Raw genomic sequence first — 17,471 nt, 5'->3', positions numbered from 1 at the left:
ATTTCCACCAGAGCGGAGCTGAGAATCCGGGTCCCTGACTCCTAGCTCAGAATTTTCGTTTTAACTCCACCTGGATGAAATCTCATTTTGGCTTTGCTGCTAAACCAAAAACATAGGCAAGACAACATTTAGTTGGTTTTTGACAATTTAAAAATGTGTAGTTTATCCTAGTCTTGTAACTGATTTCCCCTTCTTGGGGGTAACTGTCTAGACCTGAAGTATCCCAAATGGTAGTCTGTAGCCACACACATGGCTGTTTACATACACGGCTATTTACACACATGGCCATTTAATGTAAACCAGTTAAAATTAAATACATCACTACGTTACCAGTGGTCAATAGTTAGTGGCTAGTACATTGGACGGGGCAAAAATAGAACATTTCCATCATCAATTCAGATTCTAGTGGGCAGTTCTGGTCCAGATTAGATTAATTAGTATAGATTAATTGCCTCATTTTATTTTACACTTCCCCTCATGAGCTAACCACTTCCTGGCCTGGGAGGTGCCTGTTTGCTGGCGAAGTGTCTGTATCAAATGTCTGCTGGACTGTTACAACCTTCCTAGTCTCTGGTTTGTAATGAACTAATTTTTTTCTGCATAAATTAATCTTTTTTTTTTTTTTTTAAAGAAATACCAGGAGACAGTTCGCCAAAGATATAATAAAATTGTATATACCGATCCTCATTTTTGGATGCAGGAAGAAAAAAACGGTGAGTGTTCCCCCACTTTTCCCTCTACATTGTACTGTGAAAAATTTCACACATACAGAAAAGTTGAAAAAAATTGTACAGTGGATACTCATATGTACATCTTCTAGATTCTACAATTAAAATCTTGCTATATTTGCTTTATCATATATCTCCTTAGCCTCTCAGGCTTCCCAGGTGGCTCAGTGGTAAAGAATCCACGTGCCAATGCAGGAGACACAAGAGATGCAGGTTTGAACCCTGGGTTGGGAAGATCCCCTGGAGGAGGACATGGAACCCATTCAGTATTCTTCCCTGGGAAATCCCATGGACAGAGGAACCAGGTGGGCTACAGTCCATGGGGTTGCAAAGAGTTGGAGATGGCTGAGCACACATGAGCACCCATCAATTCGTGTTATTTTTGGGTGCATTTTAGAGTAAGTTGCAGATATCAGTATATCTTACCTGAAACATTTCAACCTGTGTATCAGCAACTGGAGCTTCATATTTACTTAGGGTTCTTTTTCCTTTTGAGATAAAATTTACATCTAATGAAATATGCAGATCTTAACTGTGTTATTTGATGAGCTTTGACAAATGGGTGCATCTTTGTTACCCGTACTCCTTCCATCGCCCTGTGCTCCTTCCCAGTCAGTGTCCCCCTACCCAGCCAACCACTGTGCTTTTTAACTTTAGATTAATTTTGCCTAATCTGGAATTTCATATAAGTGGAATCATACACATATTTAACCTTTTGTCTTTGATTGAGCATGATGTCTTATAATTTATCTATTGCTCATTTCCTGTTGCTAGGGTAACAAGCTTAAGTTAGTAACAAGTTATAGCACAAATGTAGTGGTTTTAAAATAAATTTATTCTCAAACGAATTCCTGGAGGTCTGAAGTCTGAATGTCTCAAAGGGCTAAAAGCAAGGGATTGGCAGGGCTGGTGCCTTCTTCCAGCCTCTGAGGCTGCCTTCGTTCTTGGCTTGTGGCTGTACTGCTCCAGACTGCTGCTGCCTTCACATTGCCTTCTCCTCCTGAGTCACATCTTCCTCTGCTTGCCTCTTATAGTGACTTGTTGGTTACCTTTAGGGCCCATCCCAGTGATCCAGGTTACTTTCCCCATCTCAGGATCCTTAAAGTCTCTCCTGCTATGTTAGAGACATTCCCAGGTTTCCGGCGTCAGAATCTGGACATCCTGGGGAGCCACTGTTCAGCCTGCCCACTTTGTGTCAGCGTCCGTTCCTTTTTATTGCTGAGCGGTATTCCTTTGTGCACAGGGACCACATCTAGTTTAGCCATTTGCCTGGAGATCTGCATTTGATTGTTTCTAATTTGGGTCTATTAGAAATCTGCTGAGTGTATTCATGTGTAATCTTTTTATGGACATAGGTTTTCATTTCTCTTGGATAAAAACCTGAGTAGATTTGCCAGATTATGGGCTAGGCACATGTCTAACTTTATAAAAAACTGTCAAACATTTCCCCAAAGTGACTGTACCATTTTACACTCCCTGCATTGAGTTCCTATTGCTAGAGATCCTTGCCAGCATTTGAATTGTCAAAGTCTTTTTCATTATAACCATTCTGGTGGACCTGTAGCAATATGTCTTTGTGGCTTTAATTTCATTTCTTTGGTAAATAATGAAGTTTAGAACATTTTCAGGTAATTATTAGTCATTTGCATATCTTTCTTTATGAAGTGTCCAAGTCTTTTTTTTACATTAAAAAAAATTGGATTGACTTTTTATGTTTGAGTTATAGGAATTCTTCATGCATTTGGGTGTGAATTCTTTGCCATATATATACTATTTTCAAAACAGCTCTATTGAGATATAATTCACATACCATAAAATTCATCCTTTTAAAGTCGAGTCGTTTTTAGTATATTTACAGAATGTTGCAAATGTCATTGCTGTCTAATTCCAGAACATTTTCATCACCCTGACAAGAATCCCAGCTACCATTAGCAATCACTTCTCATTCTCCCCATCTCTTCCCAGCAGCCACTAATCTACTCGGGTGAATGTTTGCAAATGTTTTCCCCCATCTGTAGCTCACGTATGTATTTTCTAAAATGTGTTTTGTTACGAGGAAACATTTTAAATGTTGATAAAGTCTAAGCTATCCAATGTTTCTTGTATAGATTTTGCTTTCTTTGATCTCATAAACCTTTGCCTATTCCCAAGTTGAGAAGAGAAGCTCTTGTTTTCTTCTAGGAGCTTTATGGTTTTGGCTTGTATGTATAGGCCTGTGATCCATCTTGAATAAAACTTGCCTCTGGTTTGAGGTAGAGGTTGAGGTTCATTTTTCCTTCTGCTAATGGATATTCATTTGTTTTTACACTATTTGTTGAAAAGACTTTCAGTTTTCTCTTCCACTTTTAAAAATTCATACATATGCCTTTTGGCTGCAGTTGCTAGGCCAGTGTCGCAATTTGGGCTGGGGTGTGTTGCTCAAGTTCTCTTTGACTCATGCTTATCAGTTAGTACTTTACTCAACGAAAGAAGGAAAATAAAATGTGGTTAAACATTACCTCTAAAGGATTTTTGGTACTGTGAGTATTAAGAGAAGGAAAGGAAGTTGTGGGTATAGAAGATTCATAATAGCAGCATATGTACATACACTTCTTTAAAAGAGTATGAGTTTTGGGTATTGTCTTAGGTAAAATGTTCTCTGTGTCACATTTTGACTGAAAAATGAGCCATGTAAACACAATAGAGATTCATTCCTTTCAGTTTGGGTAATTGTTTTTAAAGTGTACCACTTTATAGTTTTATTTATTTATGGCTGTGCTGGCTCTTCGGTGCTGCGTGGGTGGCAAGCAGGGGCCACTCTCTGGTTGTGGGCAAACTTCTCTCATGTGGTGACTTCTCTAGACGCGAAGCACGGGGCCCTCAGGCATGCCGGCTTTGGTAGTTGCAGCGTGTGGACTCAGTGGTTGAGGTTCTCAGACTCTAGAGCTCAGGCCCAGTAGTTGTGGCGTACCGGCTTAGTTGCTCCACGGCATGTGGAATCTTCCCGGATCAGGGATCGAACCTGTGTCTCCTACACTGGCAGGTGTATTCTTTACCACTGAGCCACCAGGGAAGTCCCAGTGCTGGTAATTTTTCAAGCTCCATTCTTTGTTCATCTCATTCTCTCTCTCTTTCCCCTAGCCCTACTCTAGCTTCTGTGTTTGTCCTCACATGACAGGTGAACCATTCTTCCAGGCCCGCTTTATGTTCGCTTCTTCCTGTGAACTCCCATAGACTTCTGCTGTGTCCTACCCTGTTAGAGATGTTTGTGGAGGGTCTTTGCTGCTGCTGCTGCTAAGTCGCATCAGTCGTGTCTGACATTGTGCGACCCCACAGACGGCAGCCCACCAGGCTCCCCCGTCCCTGGGACCCTCCAGGCAAGAACACTGGAGTGGGTTGCCATTTCCTTCTCCAGTGCACAAAAGTGAAAAGTGAAAGTGAAGTCGCTCAGTCGTGTCTGACTCTTCGCAACCCATGGACTGCAGCCCACCGGGCTTCTCCCTCCATGAGATTTCCCAGGCAAGAGTACTGGAGTGGGTTGCTATTGCCTTCTCCGGGAGGGTCTTTATGTCTCCCAAATAAGCCAGAGAGGTTTATCATATTAAGTAGTATCCCAGCTGCACCTAGCAGGGGCATGACCCAGGGAGGAGCCTTCTCATCATTGCCTGGTGAATTAGTGGGCATCTTTCGGTTTGGAAGCAGAGGAAAGGGGAGTGCTGAAGGGCAACTGTTTCACTGTTGGTTTGGCCATTGGCCACAGTCAGGTTGCATCGTGCAGAAGATAGCCTTACCAAGGACTCAGTGTTCTCTTTTTCAAGGACAATTTAAATTATTAGTCACTATCTCTGACTCTGCTGGAGTCTAGGTATGCATTTCAAAGGAGCTTTGTAGAACACCAAGAACTGAAACAAATTTGTGGATACTTTAAATCCAGAATCATGAAATCCTCATAAGAACCCTCTGTCTTTAATTATTCTGATTGTATGTTTAATTGCATCACAAAAACCAAATTTAAAGTGATTTGTGAATTGTGCATTGTCGAATCTGTATCTCTTATTCTGTCTTTTCTGAAGTCAATTAAAAATCGATTGTACTTTCAGTAATATTTTTATAAAAACTGACTTATGCAGTATTTCTTTTTATTAATATTTTTAAAAATTTTTTGAAAATTAAAAAAAAAAATTTGGCCCCTATTGCATGGCATGTGAGATCTTGGTTTCCCAACCAGGGATCGAACCCACACCCCCTGCATTGGAAGTGTGGAGTCTTAACCTCTGGATTCTTAACCTCTAGATCACCAGGGAAAGACCTATACTGTATTCCTGTGTGTTAAAAATCATAAACAAAGAAATACATGAGTCAGAGAAAGGTGTTTGACTTATACATGCTCTTTACCTAAGAGAAGGGCAATTTTCTTTTTACATCTGAAATGTGTTTAAAAATATAAATAATCCGAAACTCCAAAGAGCTGTCAAGCCTGCCCCAATGTATAGTTAATAAGTTAATGTTTTGACTGTCATCATGCAGATTTTCCCAGCGAAGCTGAGACAAATTGTCAGCTAATCAAGTGTTCAGGTGTGAGTATTTTTTTTTCCCCTTCTCCAGTAATCAGATAATTTAAAGGTTAAAAACAAACCCAACTGCTCAAGACTCCTTGAATGGGGAGTGGATCCTAATGGAACCTGGCTTTGCACAGGCCTCTTCAAGGAGTCTACCTCAGAGCTGACAGAAGCTTTGAAACAAGTTCCTTATTTTTTAAAACTAACTTCTCATTGGTTTGTTTCTTGCTGACTTTTGAATTCACCTTTTCAGGTAGAACAAAGGCATTGTGTGCCTTTTGCACTGCCAGCTCAACCCTTCCGCTTAAGAGACATGCCTGTGCATTTCCTCACAGGTTACTGGCCAGTAGGACAGCTCTGATGTCTACTCCAGCATTTCTTTACATATAGTCATTTTATACCTCTCCTTTTCTAGACCACAAATTTCCAGCGGTGAGTGAAAGGCCTCTTTCTCCTCATCCAATCAGGATCACAAAGACAGCAGCTCGAAAAGACCCAGATGTGAACATCGTGTTAGAAGGGCCCTGCAATGGCGCGTAAGTGGTCACGAGCCTGTCTGATTTCATTTGTAGTTGGTTACCTTTGACCTTGTTAGATTTTGCTTTCCTTTGATAACCACAAGACAGAGAGAGATTCTTCTCTTGACCAAGATCTTGCCAAACTCCAAGATGGCCCAGCAAAGCAGTGTGTTTATAAGATGGGCATTGAGTGTGTTGCATCTTAAGGAGCCTTTCGTAACAGCTGAATTTTACGATTGAAAGCATCACAGTGGCACAGGTGACTTTTGCAGGTCATTACGGCAAGATTTGCTTTAAGAATTCTTTTGTCCAGATGTTGCTCCCATGAGGATGGTTGGTTCATGTAAAGGAGAAACAGTGAGTGGTGATGTTGGGTTTGGTGCAGCGTGAGGAAGGGAAATGAAGGTCAGCCTTTGGTTGTCTAACCATCAGGATGCATTAACAGTTTACTTTCACTTGCAGATGATTTTGAATGCTCTCATCATTTTTATTTGCTCTCAGTTCCCTGGATGAAAGTGTGGCTACAGAGGAGAGATCGGAGAAAAGAGAAGCTCCCCTTCCCTCCCTTTTAGAAGATGCTCAACAGACCGAAGGCCGAGCTGCCCTCTTCGTCCCGCCGGCCATGCGTCGTAGCATCGGTGACTACTGCCGCCGTTTCGAGCACTACTTGCGGGTGATTGCACACGAGGCCGTGGGCTCCTTCAACCCGTGGCTCATAGCTGAAAGGTCAGTAGGAGGGCGTGCGCTCTGTTGGGGAACAGGCTGCCATGTGTTAACTTGACTGCAGAAAGGCCTGGCCAAGGTCTCAGGCCGAGCTTTTGGGCCCTGGAGTTCCAGTGGCTGCTCCGGGGCTGAGGAACAAGCTTTCTCTGCCAAGTGCCTTTCTTCAGGGAGAGGAGATGGGAAAACAGCATGGCTGATGCCATCCCAAGGAGCATGCCGCAGCCTTCTGCCAGAAGTAGAAACTTCGTTCAGGGCAGGCTTCCTGTTGGTGTTAGTGAGGTCAGCGTCATCAGAGAACGTGAATTATGACTGGGCAGGAAGCAGTTACGATCTTGAAATCTTCATGGTCAGGTCAGACTTGCACCAGGACAGCAGGTCTATAGACTTCACTACACTTGACCTTCTTTTGGCTGTCGCCTCCCCTGAGAAAGGGGAGTTCTGTGGGACTCAACCAGAAACCAGTCCCACTGCTGCTAGGCATTTGAAGAATGGGCAGCCTTCTTTCATGTAAATATTCAATTGAGAGATGTGTGCAGATTCATTCTTTAGAAATAGTGCTCAAATTTAAAGTCCTTACGAGTATCATTTTATTATTATACGAGCAGATAATTTTCATCAGTGAACCTAGAGTATACTGTTATGACATCTTTCTTGAACAGGTTTCACGCATGTTCCAGGAGTTAATAATTGCCTCTTTTTAAGTTGCTTATTTTTTTTAATATATTATTCAAGTTCTTCACACTCTAGCCAACACCTCTCAACATAATTTTCCTCATGATTCGATGTGTTGGTTAATCTCACCTCTACCCCCACTCTTTCTCCTGAGACTCTCTTTCCTTCTGCCCCAGCCTGGCCCAAGCACTCTCTAGATCTGCGGTGTGGCTCTTGTCCTGCCACGTGTCTTCATCACCACCCTGGCATGAGGTTCTCCCTCCCGTGTTAGGGTCTTTGTGTTCTCTTCCCACGTGTCTTCCTCCTTCCTGGTTTACTCCCTTACTTTGATGGAGCCTATCCTGCTTTGTGTATCACAGGACAGTTCCTGAGATTTATATGTTTGAAAGTGTCTTATCTTCATACTTGACTGATGATTTGGTTGAGTTTTAAATTCCTGATTAATTTTTCCCAAAGAATATGCCTCCCTTCCTTTGTGGGGGTGAAGGAGGGATTGTCACGTAGCTGCCACGAGCAGGGGTGGAGACCCATCAATCTACCAGCTCATCCTGCAGTCTCAATCTGCATTCTCATCCCCTACCCAATAATACTTCTTTCCACTTTCATGGTTCCTGGTTCTCTTACTTCCAGAGACTTTGTAATGTTCCGTGAGACAGATCAGCTTGCTTTTCCTTGTTGTCTTTCTCTATGCACCCTAAGGTTTCTGCTTCCTCTGCATTTCCTCTGAACTGCTGAGTCGTTTTGATTACCTGTCTCATCTACTTTTGTCTTTTTCTTCATGTAGTTTCATGTGTTCATTTATCTCCTGAGATTTGGGTGGGATCAGAGATAATCACATGTCCACTCCCTTAAGTCAAACCTGAAGTCCTAAGACTTCTCATAATGTACGTACCCTTTGAAGCATATGAAGACCCTTTGTTCTGGTTGAGATGCCACGTGTATTTCCTGGGGAGGAGAGTACAGTGAACTTGACTTGCTTCCGTGCATTAACCTGCAGCCCTGTAGCATGCCCACTGGTTTGCACAGAGCCTGTCTGGATTGATTAGGCTAACTGGCATCTTGGGGAATTTAAAATAAGTTAAAGAAGATAGACTGTTCCCTGTATGACATTCTTACCACTTGATTAGTGATACATTCTGTTACAGTTGTTTTGTAGATGTAGGAGGAAGCTCTCTCCCCCTGTGAGGACAAATACCCTAAGACGTAGAAGTTAGAGCTGTTAAAATATGCCTGAATTTCACAGATGTTCTCCTCTCTTGTCCCTGACCCTCAAGTGACGGCACATCTAAATATTCTAGCTCTGCTTTTGATCTCTCTTGTTTCTTGTTTGGGTGTTCCAAAAATGAGAAGTGTATTGATCTAATCTGGAAGAAATATCCAAGGACAGTTGGCTTCATCTGATGCCTCTTGGGTGAGGGAGAAATCAGCTGAGTTTTTCCTCTTTATTTTATTGTCTCCATTCCTCCCTTCACCTGGAGAAAAGGACTATTCCAGTGATCAGAAGGGGCAGATAATATAAACTGGATGTAAATAAAAGCATGATTCTGAAAGGAAAGGTTTAAGGTGATGATGCTTTTAATGAAAGCAAACTCTTAAGGATTCCTGGTTGGAAAAACAAATCAGGAGACTTCTGGTTGAAAACAACAGACTGCACATATGATTTATCTCTACTCCTTGTAGCCCTGTCCCACTGTATGTCACTGAAAAACTGAATAAAAGGCATGAAACCAGAAATGACAGCAGGTAAGAACCAGCAGGAAAATTTTGGAAGCCATGAAGCAGTTAGACAAATGGGCAGTGACTTACCAGACCAGAGAGAGCCAAGAACTGATGAGGGTAGAGCCAGGAATCAAGCTAATTTGTGCAGAAGAATCTTGGTAAGACTCGGGAAGGAGAAGCACTGGGGATGCATGCGTGCAAGGGAGTCAGAGCATAGGAGGCTTAACTGATTCTCATTCTTGAATAGAGCAGATCACTAAAAGATCCCAACATTTGCTGAAAACCATGAAAGCTACGGAGGCTAGAGTAACAGAAAACATTGGAATATCAGGATTTACAGAATGTGAGAAGAGGGGAAAAGGAGGAATGGAAAACGAACAAGGAAATACTGTAAGAATCTCCAGAAGGTCATTAGTCTCTAGATTGAAAGGATTCACTAGTTGTTCACTGCGAGTGTGTGGGTGAATAAATGCATGAATAAATGAAACTGAACACCTCATGACATGTTGTTGTGCACAGGAAATGCGAGCATCCTCGTGTAAGGAGAAGGTGACGCACGGCTCCAGAGTTAGAACTGGGCACGCTCAAATAATCAGAACTGAGAAGGGTGTGTTGTCAGTAGCAGCCCTGCTACAGGATATAAGAGCATGCTTCCAAAGTTTACCCTGGAATTCTGTGCCCAGCTAACTTATCAAATAAAAGGGTAGAATAAAGGCAGTTTAAGGTATGCAAAGTGTCGAAAAATGCAGTTTCTCAGTAAGCTTCTAGAGGGTGTTCACCATCAGCATGAGAAAGAGGAAGAGGAAGGCATGAAGAAAGAGGATTTGGGAAATTGGGAACTCTAACATGGAACTTCCAGGAAAACAGCAAAAGCTATTTTCAAGAGAATTTTTTTTTTTTTTAAATTTAAATTTTGGCTGTACCACGCAGCATGTGGGATCTTTAGTTCCCCACGCAAGGATCAAACCTGAGCCCCCTACAGAGGAGGTGCAGAGTCTTAACCAAGACCATCAAGGAAGTCCCTCCAAGAGAATTTTTCGGTGAGCATAGAAAACTAGTCTAGAATAGGAGGACAGAGGGCTCTAGGAGGAATAATTTCCAGACAGGGAAGGCAGGGTAAGAAAGGTTAAAAAAGAAGAAAACAGATACATGACCTAATGTGCTTTGGAGCTTGTATTGGGAGCACACATTGAATGTATTTGTGTTTCTCTCATAGTTTGGGCATGAATTAGTGATAGGAATATAGAAAGCAAAGCAAGGCAAGCATAAAAACAAAACAAAAAAAAGCACAAATAATCACTTCTGCTTCTAGTAAAGATGTACTTGGTAATTTGGACCGCCTCTCCCACTGAGGATCACTGTTAATAGAAAAGCTAGATCCAAAATAAAACATACATGCTTGAAGGCACCAGGAAGTTAACTAGGTAATAAGGAATAACTGGGCCAGGATCCTGGAGAAGACAGAGACCCAAGGAAGTTAGCCCTCGTCTGACCCTGGATTGTCGGTTCTGGGGGAAGGTGAATGGCACTTCCAGTGGTCTTTTCAGATCAAAGGATAGCGGTGGGAATTAAGGGCTTGCCGAGGGCTGACCTGACGCACTTTGCTCACTTCTCATGGGGACCCTGCAGGGTGGCACTCTGGAATAAGGGTGACCTGGATGCCGGCAGGCCCTCCCAGGACTCCACTTGGCTCCACTTCGTCTCACTTCTGAGACTGAGCTGAAGTCATTCTAGATTGTTGCCTCACAGCCACTGAGCAGAAGCAAACGTAACTTTTCTCGGAAGATTTATAACACCATCTTAGGATTTAAATTATTCCTGCAGTTTTCAAACTTAGTATCTGGTAAATGGTAAAAAAAGCCTGGCCGTGGAGAGACATGACAATAACAAGAACAGACCCACGGCAGCTCCACACATTAGAGCCATCAGACTCAGATATTAAAATACCTGTGCATACTGTGTACATAGAGGTAGAATTTTGGCAGAGAACTGGGAGTAAAACTAAATCCATGTGGACATTCAAGAACTGAAAAGTACAGTTTCTGAAATGAAAGTGAAAAGTGAAAAGTGAAAGTGAAGTGGCTCAGTCGTGTCTGACCGACCCCGTGGACTGTAGCCTACCATGCTGCTCCGTCCATGGGATAAGCGACCCATCAAATGGGCTTAAGAACAAATTAGACACATCAAAAGAAAAATTTAGAGCCTTTTGGCTCTCTGAGTAGCACCTATGGTGGTTAGCATGAGTAAGCATCTTACGAAAGGAGGTGAAAAGGGAGCCAAGAAGAAAGTGGTTGACCTATTTTCTAAGAAACATTGGTATAATGTGAAAGGACCAACTATGTTCAGTATAAGAAATATTGGGAAAATACTAGTCACGAGAACTCAACCCAAATCACATATGGTGGCCTCAAGGGTCGTGTTTTTGAAGTGAGCCTTGCTGATCTGTGACTGGTGCAGTTGCATTTAGAAAATTCAAGCTAATTACTGTGGATGCTCAGGGCAAAAGCTGCCTGATTAATTTCCATGATATGATCTGACAAAAGGTGCTCCGTGGCCAAAAAATGGCAGACGGTGATTGAAGCTCGCGTTGATGTCAAGACTACCAACAGTTATGTGCTTCATCTGTTCTGTGTGGGTTTTACTGAAAAAAGGCAACAAAGAGATTTGGAAGACCTCTTATGCCCAGCACCATCAGGTTCACCAAATCCACAAGATGGTAGAAACCATGACCCAAGAGCTGCAGACAGGCTACATGAAAGAGGCAGTCAGTAAGTTGATTCCAGACAGCATGGGAAAAGGTAGAAAAGCTTGCCAATCTATTTATCTGCTCCATGACATTATTGTTAGAAAAGTAAAAATGCTTGAAGAAGCCTAAGTTTGAGTGGGGAAAACTCATGGAGCTGCATGTGAAGGTAGTCATTCTGCAAAAGCTAGAGACAGGTGCTAAAGTTGGACGAACTGATGGATACGAGCCACCAGTCCATGAATCTGCTTAAAATTCAGACTTTAATGGTGACAAATAAAGTATCTTGTTTGGGGGTGGGGGGAGAAAAAAGTTAGAGACTTGGACATAGAATAGAAGAAAATATCTGGAGTGAAGCACGTGCTGTGCTCAGTCGCCTCAGTTGTGTCCGACTCTTTGCAACCCTATGGACTGTAGCCCGCCAGGCTCCTCTGTCCATGGGATTCTCCAGGCAAGAAAACGAGTGGGTGCCATCTCCTTCTCCAGGGCATCTTCCCTACCGAGGGATCCAACCTGGGACTCTTATGCCTCCTGCATTTGCAGGTGGGTTCTTTACCACTAGTGCCACCTGGGAAGCCATGAGTGATGCATGGAGACACACAAAAAGGTGAAAATGAAGAGAGAGGATGATCGGCATGGAGGATAAAGGTCAAGGTCTAATACACATGTGGCTGGGGTCACAGGAGAGGAAGGAGAGGGAATGGGTCAGAATGACATCCAGAGAGATCATGGCCGATAACTTCCCCAAAGTAACACTAGACGTCAAGCCACAGATTCAAGAAACTCTCAAAGTCCCAAGCAAGAAAAACAAAAGAAATCCGTATGTAGCATATATCACAGTATTGTTGGAAAATGAAAGACCAAGAGAAAAAAAATCTTAAAAATCAGCCAGAAGAAGGACAAACAGTGGAGGCTGGATGCCCTGGTGTAAAGTTCCAAAAGAGAAAGCTGCCAGTCTGGATGTAAGCCCAGTGAAATGTACCTCAAGAAGGAAGGCAGGAAAGGTTCTAAACAAAGCCGCAAAAATTTATTACCAGTAGACCGTCACTATAGGAAATAGCGAAAGGGTATTTTTCAGGCAGAGCAAAAACAGTCACAGATGAAAAGTCAGAAATACAAGAAGCATGAATTAAGAAAAAGTCAATATGTAGGCAAGTGAATATTGACTGTATAAAACAATAAACTGATGTCTTATGGGGGTGTATGAATATATACTGAAGTACATGATAACAGTAGCATAGAAATTGGGAAGAGGATAAATACGCTTAGTGTCCTAAGGTTCTTGCGTTATCTGGGAAACTGGTAAGAATATCAATTAATGTTAGACTTTAAGTCAAGGATGCTTATTGTAATCTAGAGTGGCCACTAAAAGAACAGTAAAATAGTGTATAATACCCAAATTAAAAGTGAAAAAGTAATTTAAACAATCACAGAATCCTAAAAAAGTTAAGAGAGAACAAATAGACATAAAGAAAATACTTAGTATTTTAGTAGTAGAAATTCGGCTGTATCAGAATTAGGTTAATCAAAGAGCACTTTACACACCCATTAAAAGACTAAAGATGGTCAGATTAGCTGTCCCCCCTCAAAAAAAACAAAACCAGAAAACAGCTGGGACAGGAATGGGGTAGAAGGGAGAGGAAAAGGGGAGGGACACTTAGCTTCATTTCCTCTTTTGTATACTTCGGAACTGTTAATGTTTCCTATACAACCCTCCAAATTCAACAAGGTTTGGAGGATGTTGAGCGACCCTAAATTGGAATACAGGAAGAAACTGACTGTATATCCAAGAAGTAGCCACACTAAAGGGATACATACAGATAAGAACTTGTCTAAGTCACTTTTGAATGTAGTATTTTGACTCTGTACCCTCTGGCTAAAGACAAAGACTGTAAACACATGTTAGATTCTAATAAGTAAGTTTCTTTTACCCAGCAGCATGGGTTAACAATTCTAAAATTACTTTCTCTGTATTTTAGTACTGATTGAATAAGTATATTGTGAATAATGAGAGTCAGGTTTCAGGGGAAAGGCTAGAATGAATCCTCTGTTTTGAAGTGAGATTGGAGGTATTACGACTTACGGTTTTTGATAGATACAGAGAGAGACACGGGTGGTGCATCTGTGCACCTGTCTGTCTGAGCCTGTCTGCTGAGAGGACCTGGAAGCCGTGACACACTTAGCAACTGGCACACTTGGTACCCAGACTGTGGTTTCTGAAATACGCTTCTCCATGACAAGGCACCAGGGCTCCGTGGAGAATTGGCCAGTTCCAAGAACGGGGCTGGGAAAATGTAAGAACCTGAAACTTCATTTTGTGCCGGAACTGAAGTGTTCAAAGAATGATGGGGGCATCTCAAGAGGACGTGGGAGCTGACTTGAAGGGGCTCCTGCCGACCATTTGGGGGGACACTAAATATCATAATAAGTAATAAAGAAACAGATTACAAACTGTTGAATAAAATAAGAATCCATAAGATCAAGCTGATACGAATGAATGAATGGATACATAAATTCATAAATAAGTAATAGAGAAGGGAAGGCTCTTGCATATAGTAGCATGCCAACTATTGAACAGAGAAGGAATGATGAAATTAGAAAATCAGTGTTGGCAACCTTGTAATAATTGAATCAGCAAGTTTGATGAGAAGCAGAATATTTACATAGTCTCAAAGTATCTCCCTGCAACGTATGTATTAATTACAAAGGGGAGGTAGTAACTGCAGGGTAGAAACTTGGCAGACATCAGCATGACCAAGTGACAAAAATTAACCTCATTGTAACAAGACAGATAATGCACGAAGGGACACAACATCCCTTCTGGGCATTTGTTCCAGAAACATAGAACCTGAACCTGACCATGAGGAAGCGTCAGACAAATCCGCACTGAGACATTCTTAAAAACAAAGCTTCTACTCTTCAAAAAATATTAAGATCATAAAAGACAAAGGCTGAAGAACAATTCTAGATGAAACTAAAGACGTGTGACTGACCATCGACTACAACTCGCGATCCTCCATTGAATCCTGGACAATCTACAGAATCTTTTCTTTCAAAGGACATCTTTTGGACAGTTGGCAAAACATTGAGAAGGTCTGTAGGTGAGATCGGATAATAGCATTGTGCTTGTGCTTAGTCACTCAGTCGTGTCCAACTCTATGACCCCATCAGCAGTAGCCCACCAGGCTCTTCTGTCTGTGGGATTCTCCAGGCAGGAATACTGGAGTGGGTTGCCATTTCCTTCTCCAAGATAATAGTATTATGTGAGTGTTAATGTTAAGATTTTTATAATTGTTTCAGGCTTATTTAAGAGAATGTTTTCCGAAAATGTATCCAGAAGTACCATGCACGTGTGTGTGTGTGTGTGTGTGTGTGTGTGTGTGTGTGTGTAGAGAAACTTGCAATTTCCTGGCCCCTGTCCCATAGAGAAGGCCCCCATCCTTTCTTCTGTCAGGCAGTTGGTAAGCCGTGGGAAGTGGGCTGGGCCAGTTAGTTAGTGTCCGGCCGTCTCTGGCTTCAGCTGTCTCGAGGGTGAGGTCCATCCAGTAGGTGTTACAGGCCCCTACCTCAAGCCTGACTTTGGAGTCTAAGCACCACCTTCTTACTGTCTAAGGAAGCAAGGGCTCTCACCTTGTTTTTCTTCTTCCAAAATACTTTAGCTCTTCTTGGCCTTTTGAATTTCCATTTAAATCTTAGAAGTGGCTTGGTAAGTCCCTCAGCTGAGTGACAATGCTCCCATACTTGGCTGTATGTACCTTTAGCTGTGTTGTTTGTCTTCCAGCTTTTCAGAAGAGCTGGTCGACGAAGCCCTGGGGGCTGTGGCCGCTGAACTGCAGGACATGTGTGAAGATTACGCAGAAGCCGTGTTCACCTCAGAATTCTTGGAACCTGCTACGTGATGGCTCTCCAAGGCGGGGCCCCTCATGTCACACTGACCAAGGGGCGGCACCCCTGCTTGGTTTTAGCCACAGGAAGGCTTTGTCCTCAGCTGTCCCTCCAGGACCAGAAGAGCTGCCCACCGGGAGGAAGGACGTGCCTCACTCTGATCCTCATTGTCAGAGCGAATGGTTCTGGTAGCTTATGACGGGATGTGTCCTGTTTATGAGTGCCCAGGAAACATGAATCAACGACAGTATAATATTTCCTGAATGTGTAGTTTTCCCATTGAAATACCATGGTCATTCTACTGGCTCAGTTTGATGATGAGCAGGTTCTGAAAGGTAATAGATTAAGTCTGCTTCACACAGGGATTCAAGTTGCTGCTGACCTGCCCTGATGCCAGCACAAGAGCAGTTACTTTTTCTGGTCCCATCACCTGGCTCATGTTCCCTGCTCTGACAGTTCCTACCAGGACACCTGTCCTGCTGGGTTACAGACTTTTGTCGAGCACAGGACTTGGTTATGCTGCCCAGCCCTGCTCTGTTATTAAAACAGGAACCCAGCAGTTACCGCGTGTAACAGTAAACACATGCTCCTCTCATTCTCAGTTGCTAGGTGCTTCCTCACATTTTTAGTTCCTCAAGTCTTCTGTTGCTGTGAGTTGACGTATTCTGATACACAAAACTCTGAATTCAGAGGAAGTTTATGGACCTCAGGAGAGGCTGGCCTTCTCTGGGGTTTGGGCGGAGGTACGAGCTCACTCTCCTCTCTGCTGAGGTCACGAGTGTCTCGTGTCTCCTCACTGGAAGGGAGCCTGAGTGGGAGGACAGAGTAGATCCGGATGGCGTGAAGACGACAGGGTCTCCCCCAAGACAGGAAGAAACTTAGGAACCATGACAGCTTAGTCCTCGAGCATCTTATGAGTCCTGTTTTTTCAGGAGGAGAGCCTCTTGTGCTTTCAGAAACTGAGTTCAGAAAAAGAAAAGGAACGTGTCTAAAATAAGGCCACTGCCTGGAAAAAGTTCCCCTCACTTTTTTTGCCTGAGGCCTTGGTGAAAGAAATGTAGAGAGCGAGTGACGTGAGACACACCCCACGGGATAATGTGAATCTTTTTATAGCGCATGCAGTGTTGTCATCTGGGGTTTGCCTCTGAAGTACAAGTATTTCAGGTGGTAATTTAAGCTGCTTGATCACACGTACTTGTGCAAAATTGATTTTCGTTTAATGTTAATGTTTTCCTGCTTAATTTTATATAACCTCAGAATTTAAAAGGCCTCAAGGGAAATTATAGGTCTTTAATTTGAGGAATTACATAATGTACACTTGAATTGATAGAAGTGTCTGTTACTGATAATTTGTGTGGCAGTTTTTTTGTTGATTTTTAAATAAAGTTGATATTTTAAAGTAGCTACATGTTGGTTTAAAATAATTTACATATCCTTTTTCCCCCTCAGGCAAAGTGAAGTGGGATTTACGGGAACCACTGAGAATACTTTTATATTTAATATGAGTATAGTGGATTATTTGCCACCTCTCATTCACCCCCAGAAAGAAATACATGATAACGAAAGCTAACATTTATTGAGCACATACTATGTACCAGCCATAAGTCTAAATGCTTTCCCTGTATTAATATATTTAATCCTCATATCCTTGTGAGGTGGATACCATTATTATTCCCATTTTTAGATGAATCAAATGAGGCCCAGGATGGGGAGATAATCTGATCAAACAAGCTATGTTCAGCAACGCCATGGGCATGGGTTCGTTTACTTACTCTTGTAAAGATAGTTGTTGAAGTTTTGAGAGTTCACTTGAATGCATCCTCCTACATCTCCCTGTCTGCGCTCAGCGTGTGACGCCACCCCTCCAGACGCTGTGGTCTGGAGCAGTCCTTTGCTAAGTCCTGTCTGCTATAGGGTTGAGTCCAGACTCCTTTGCTTTGTTTGC

The 17,471-nt window shown here is 42.5% G+C and overlaps 1 protein-coding gene and 1 pseudogene across 12 annotated transcripts in view; both read left to right on the top strand.

Moving 5' to 3' along the window:
* KIAA0753 (KIAA0753 ortholog) overlaps window positions 1-16,928 on the top strand; it is a 59,324-nt gene extending 42,396 nt beyond the window's left edge. For 10 of the 12 annotated variants that reach the window (XR_015148032.1, XR_015148031.1, XR_015148035.1 and 7 more), the window contains 4 exons: window positions 632-713; window positions 5,682-5,802; window positions 6,286-6,510; window positions 15,423-16,928. Coding sequence is in view for 6 of the 12 variants with exons in the window: in XM_086359517.1 (XP_086215643.1) it covers window positions 632-713; window positions 5,682-5,802; window positions 6,286-6,510; window positions 15,423-15,540 (546 nt within the window). In the remaining 6 variants the exon portion in view is untranslated. The remainder of the gene's footprint in view (window positions 1-631; window positions 714-5,681; window positions 5,803-6,285; window positions 6,511-15,422) is intronic. The other 2 variants (XR_015148030.1, XR_015148034.1) reach the window with 1 other exon arrangement.
* Window positions 10,980-12,046, top strand: LOC147352242 (small ribosomal subunit protein eS1 pseudogene; annotated as a pseudogene).
* Window positions 16,929-17,471: the final 543 nt, after the last annotated feature.

This window comes from Bos grunniens, chromosome 19 (genome assembly GCF_055505025.1).
Source record: "Bos grunniens cultivar Pamir isolate PY7600 chromosome 19, Bosgru_T2T1.0, whole genome shotgun sequence".
NCBI classification, from domain to species: domain Eukaryota; kingdom Metazoa; phylum Chordata; class Mammalia; order Artiodactyla; family Bovidae; genus Bos; species Bos grunniens.
The sequence above is the reverse complement of the archived record's forward strand: the minus strand, read 5'-3'. Positions and strand labels throughout refer to the sequence as shown.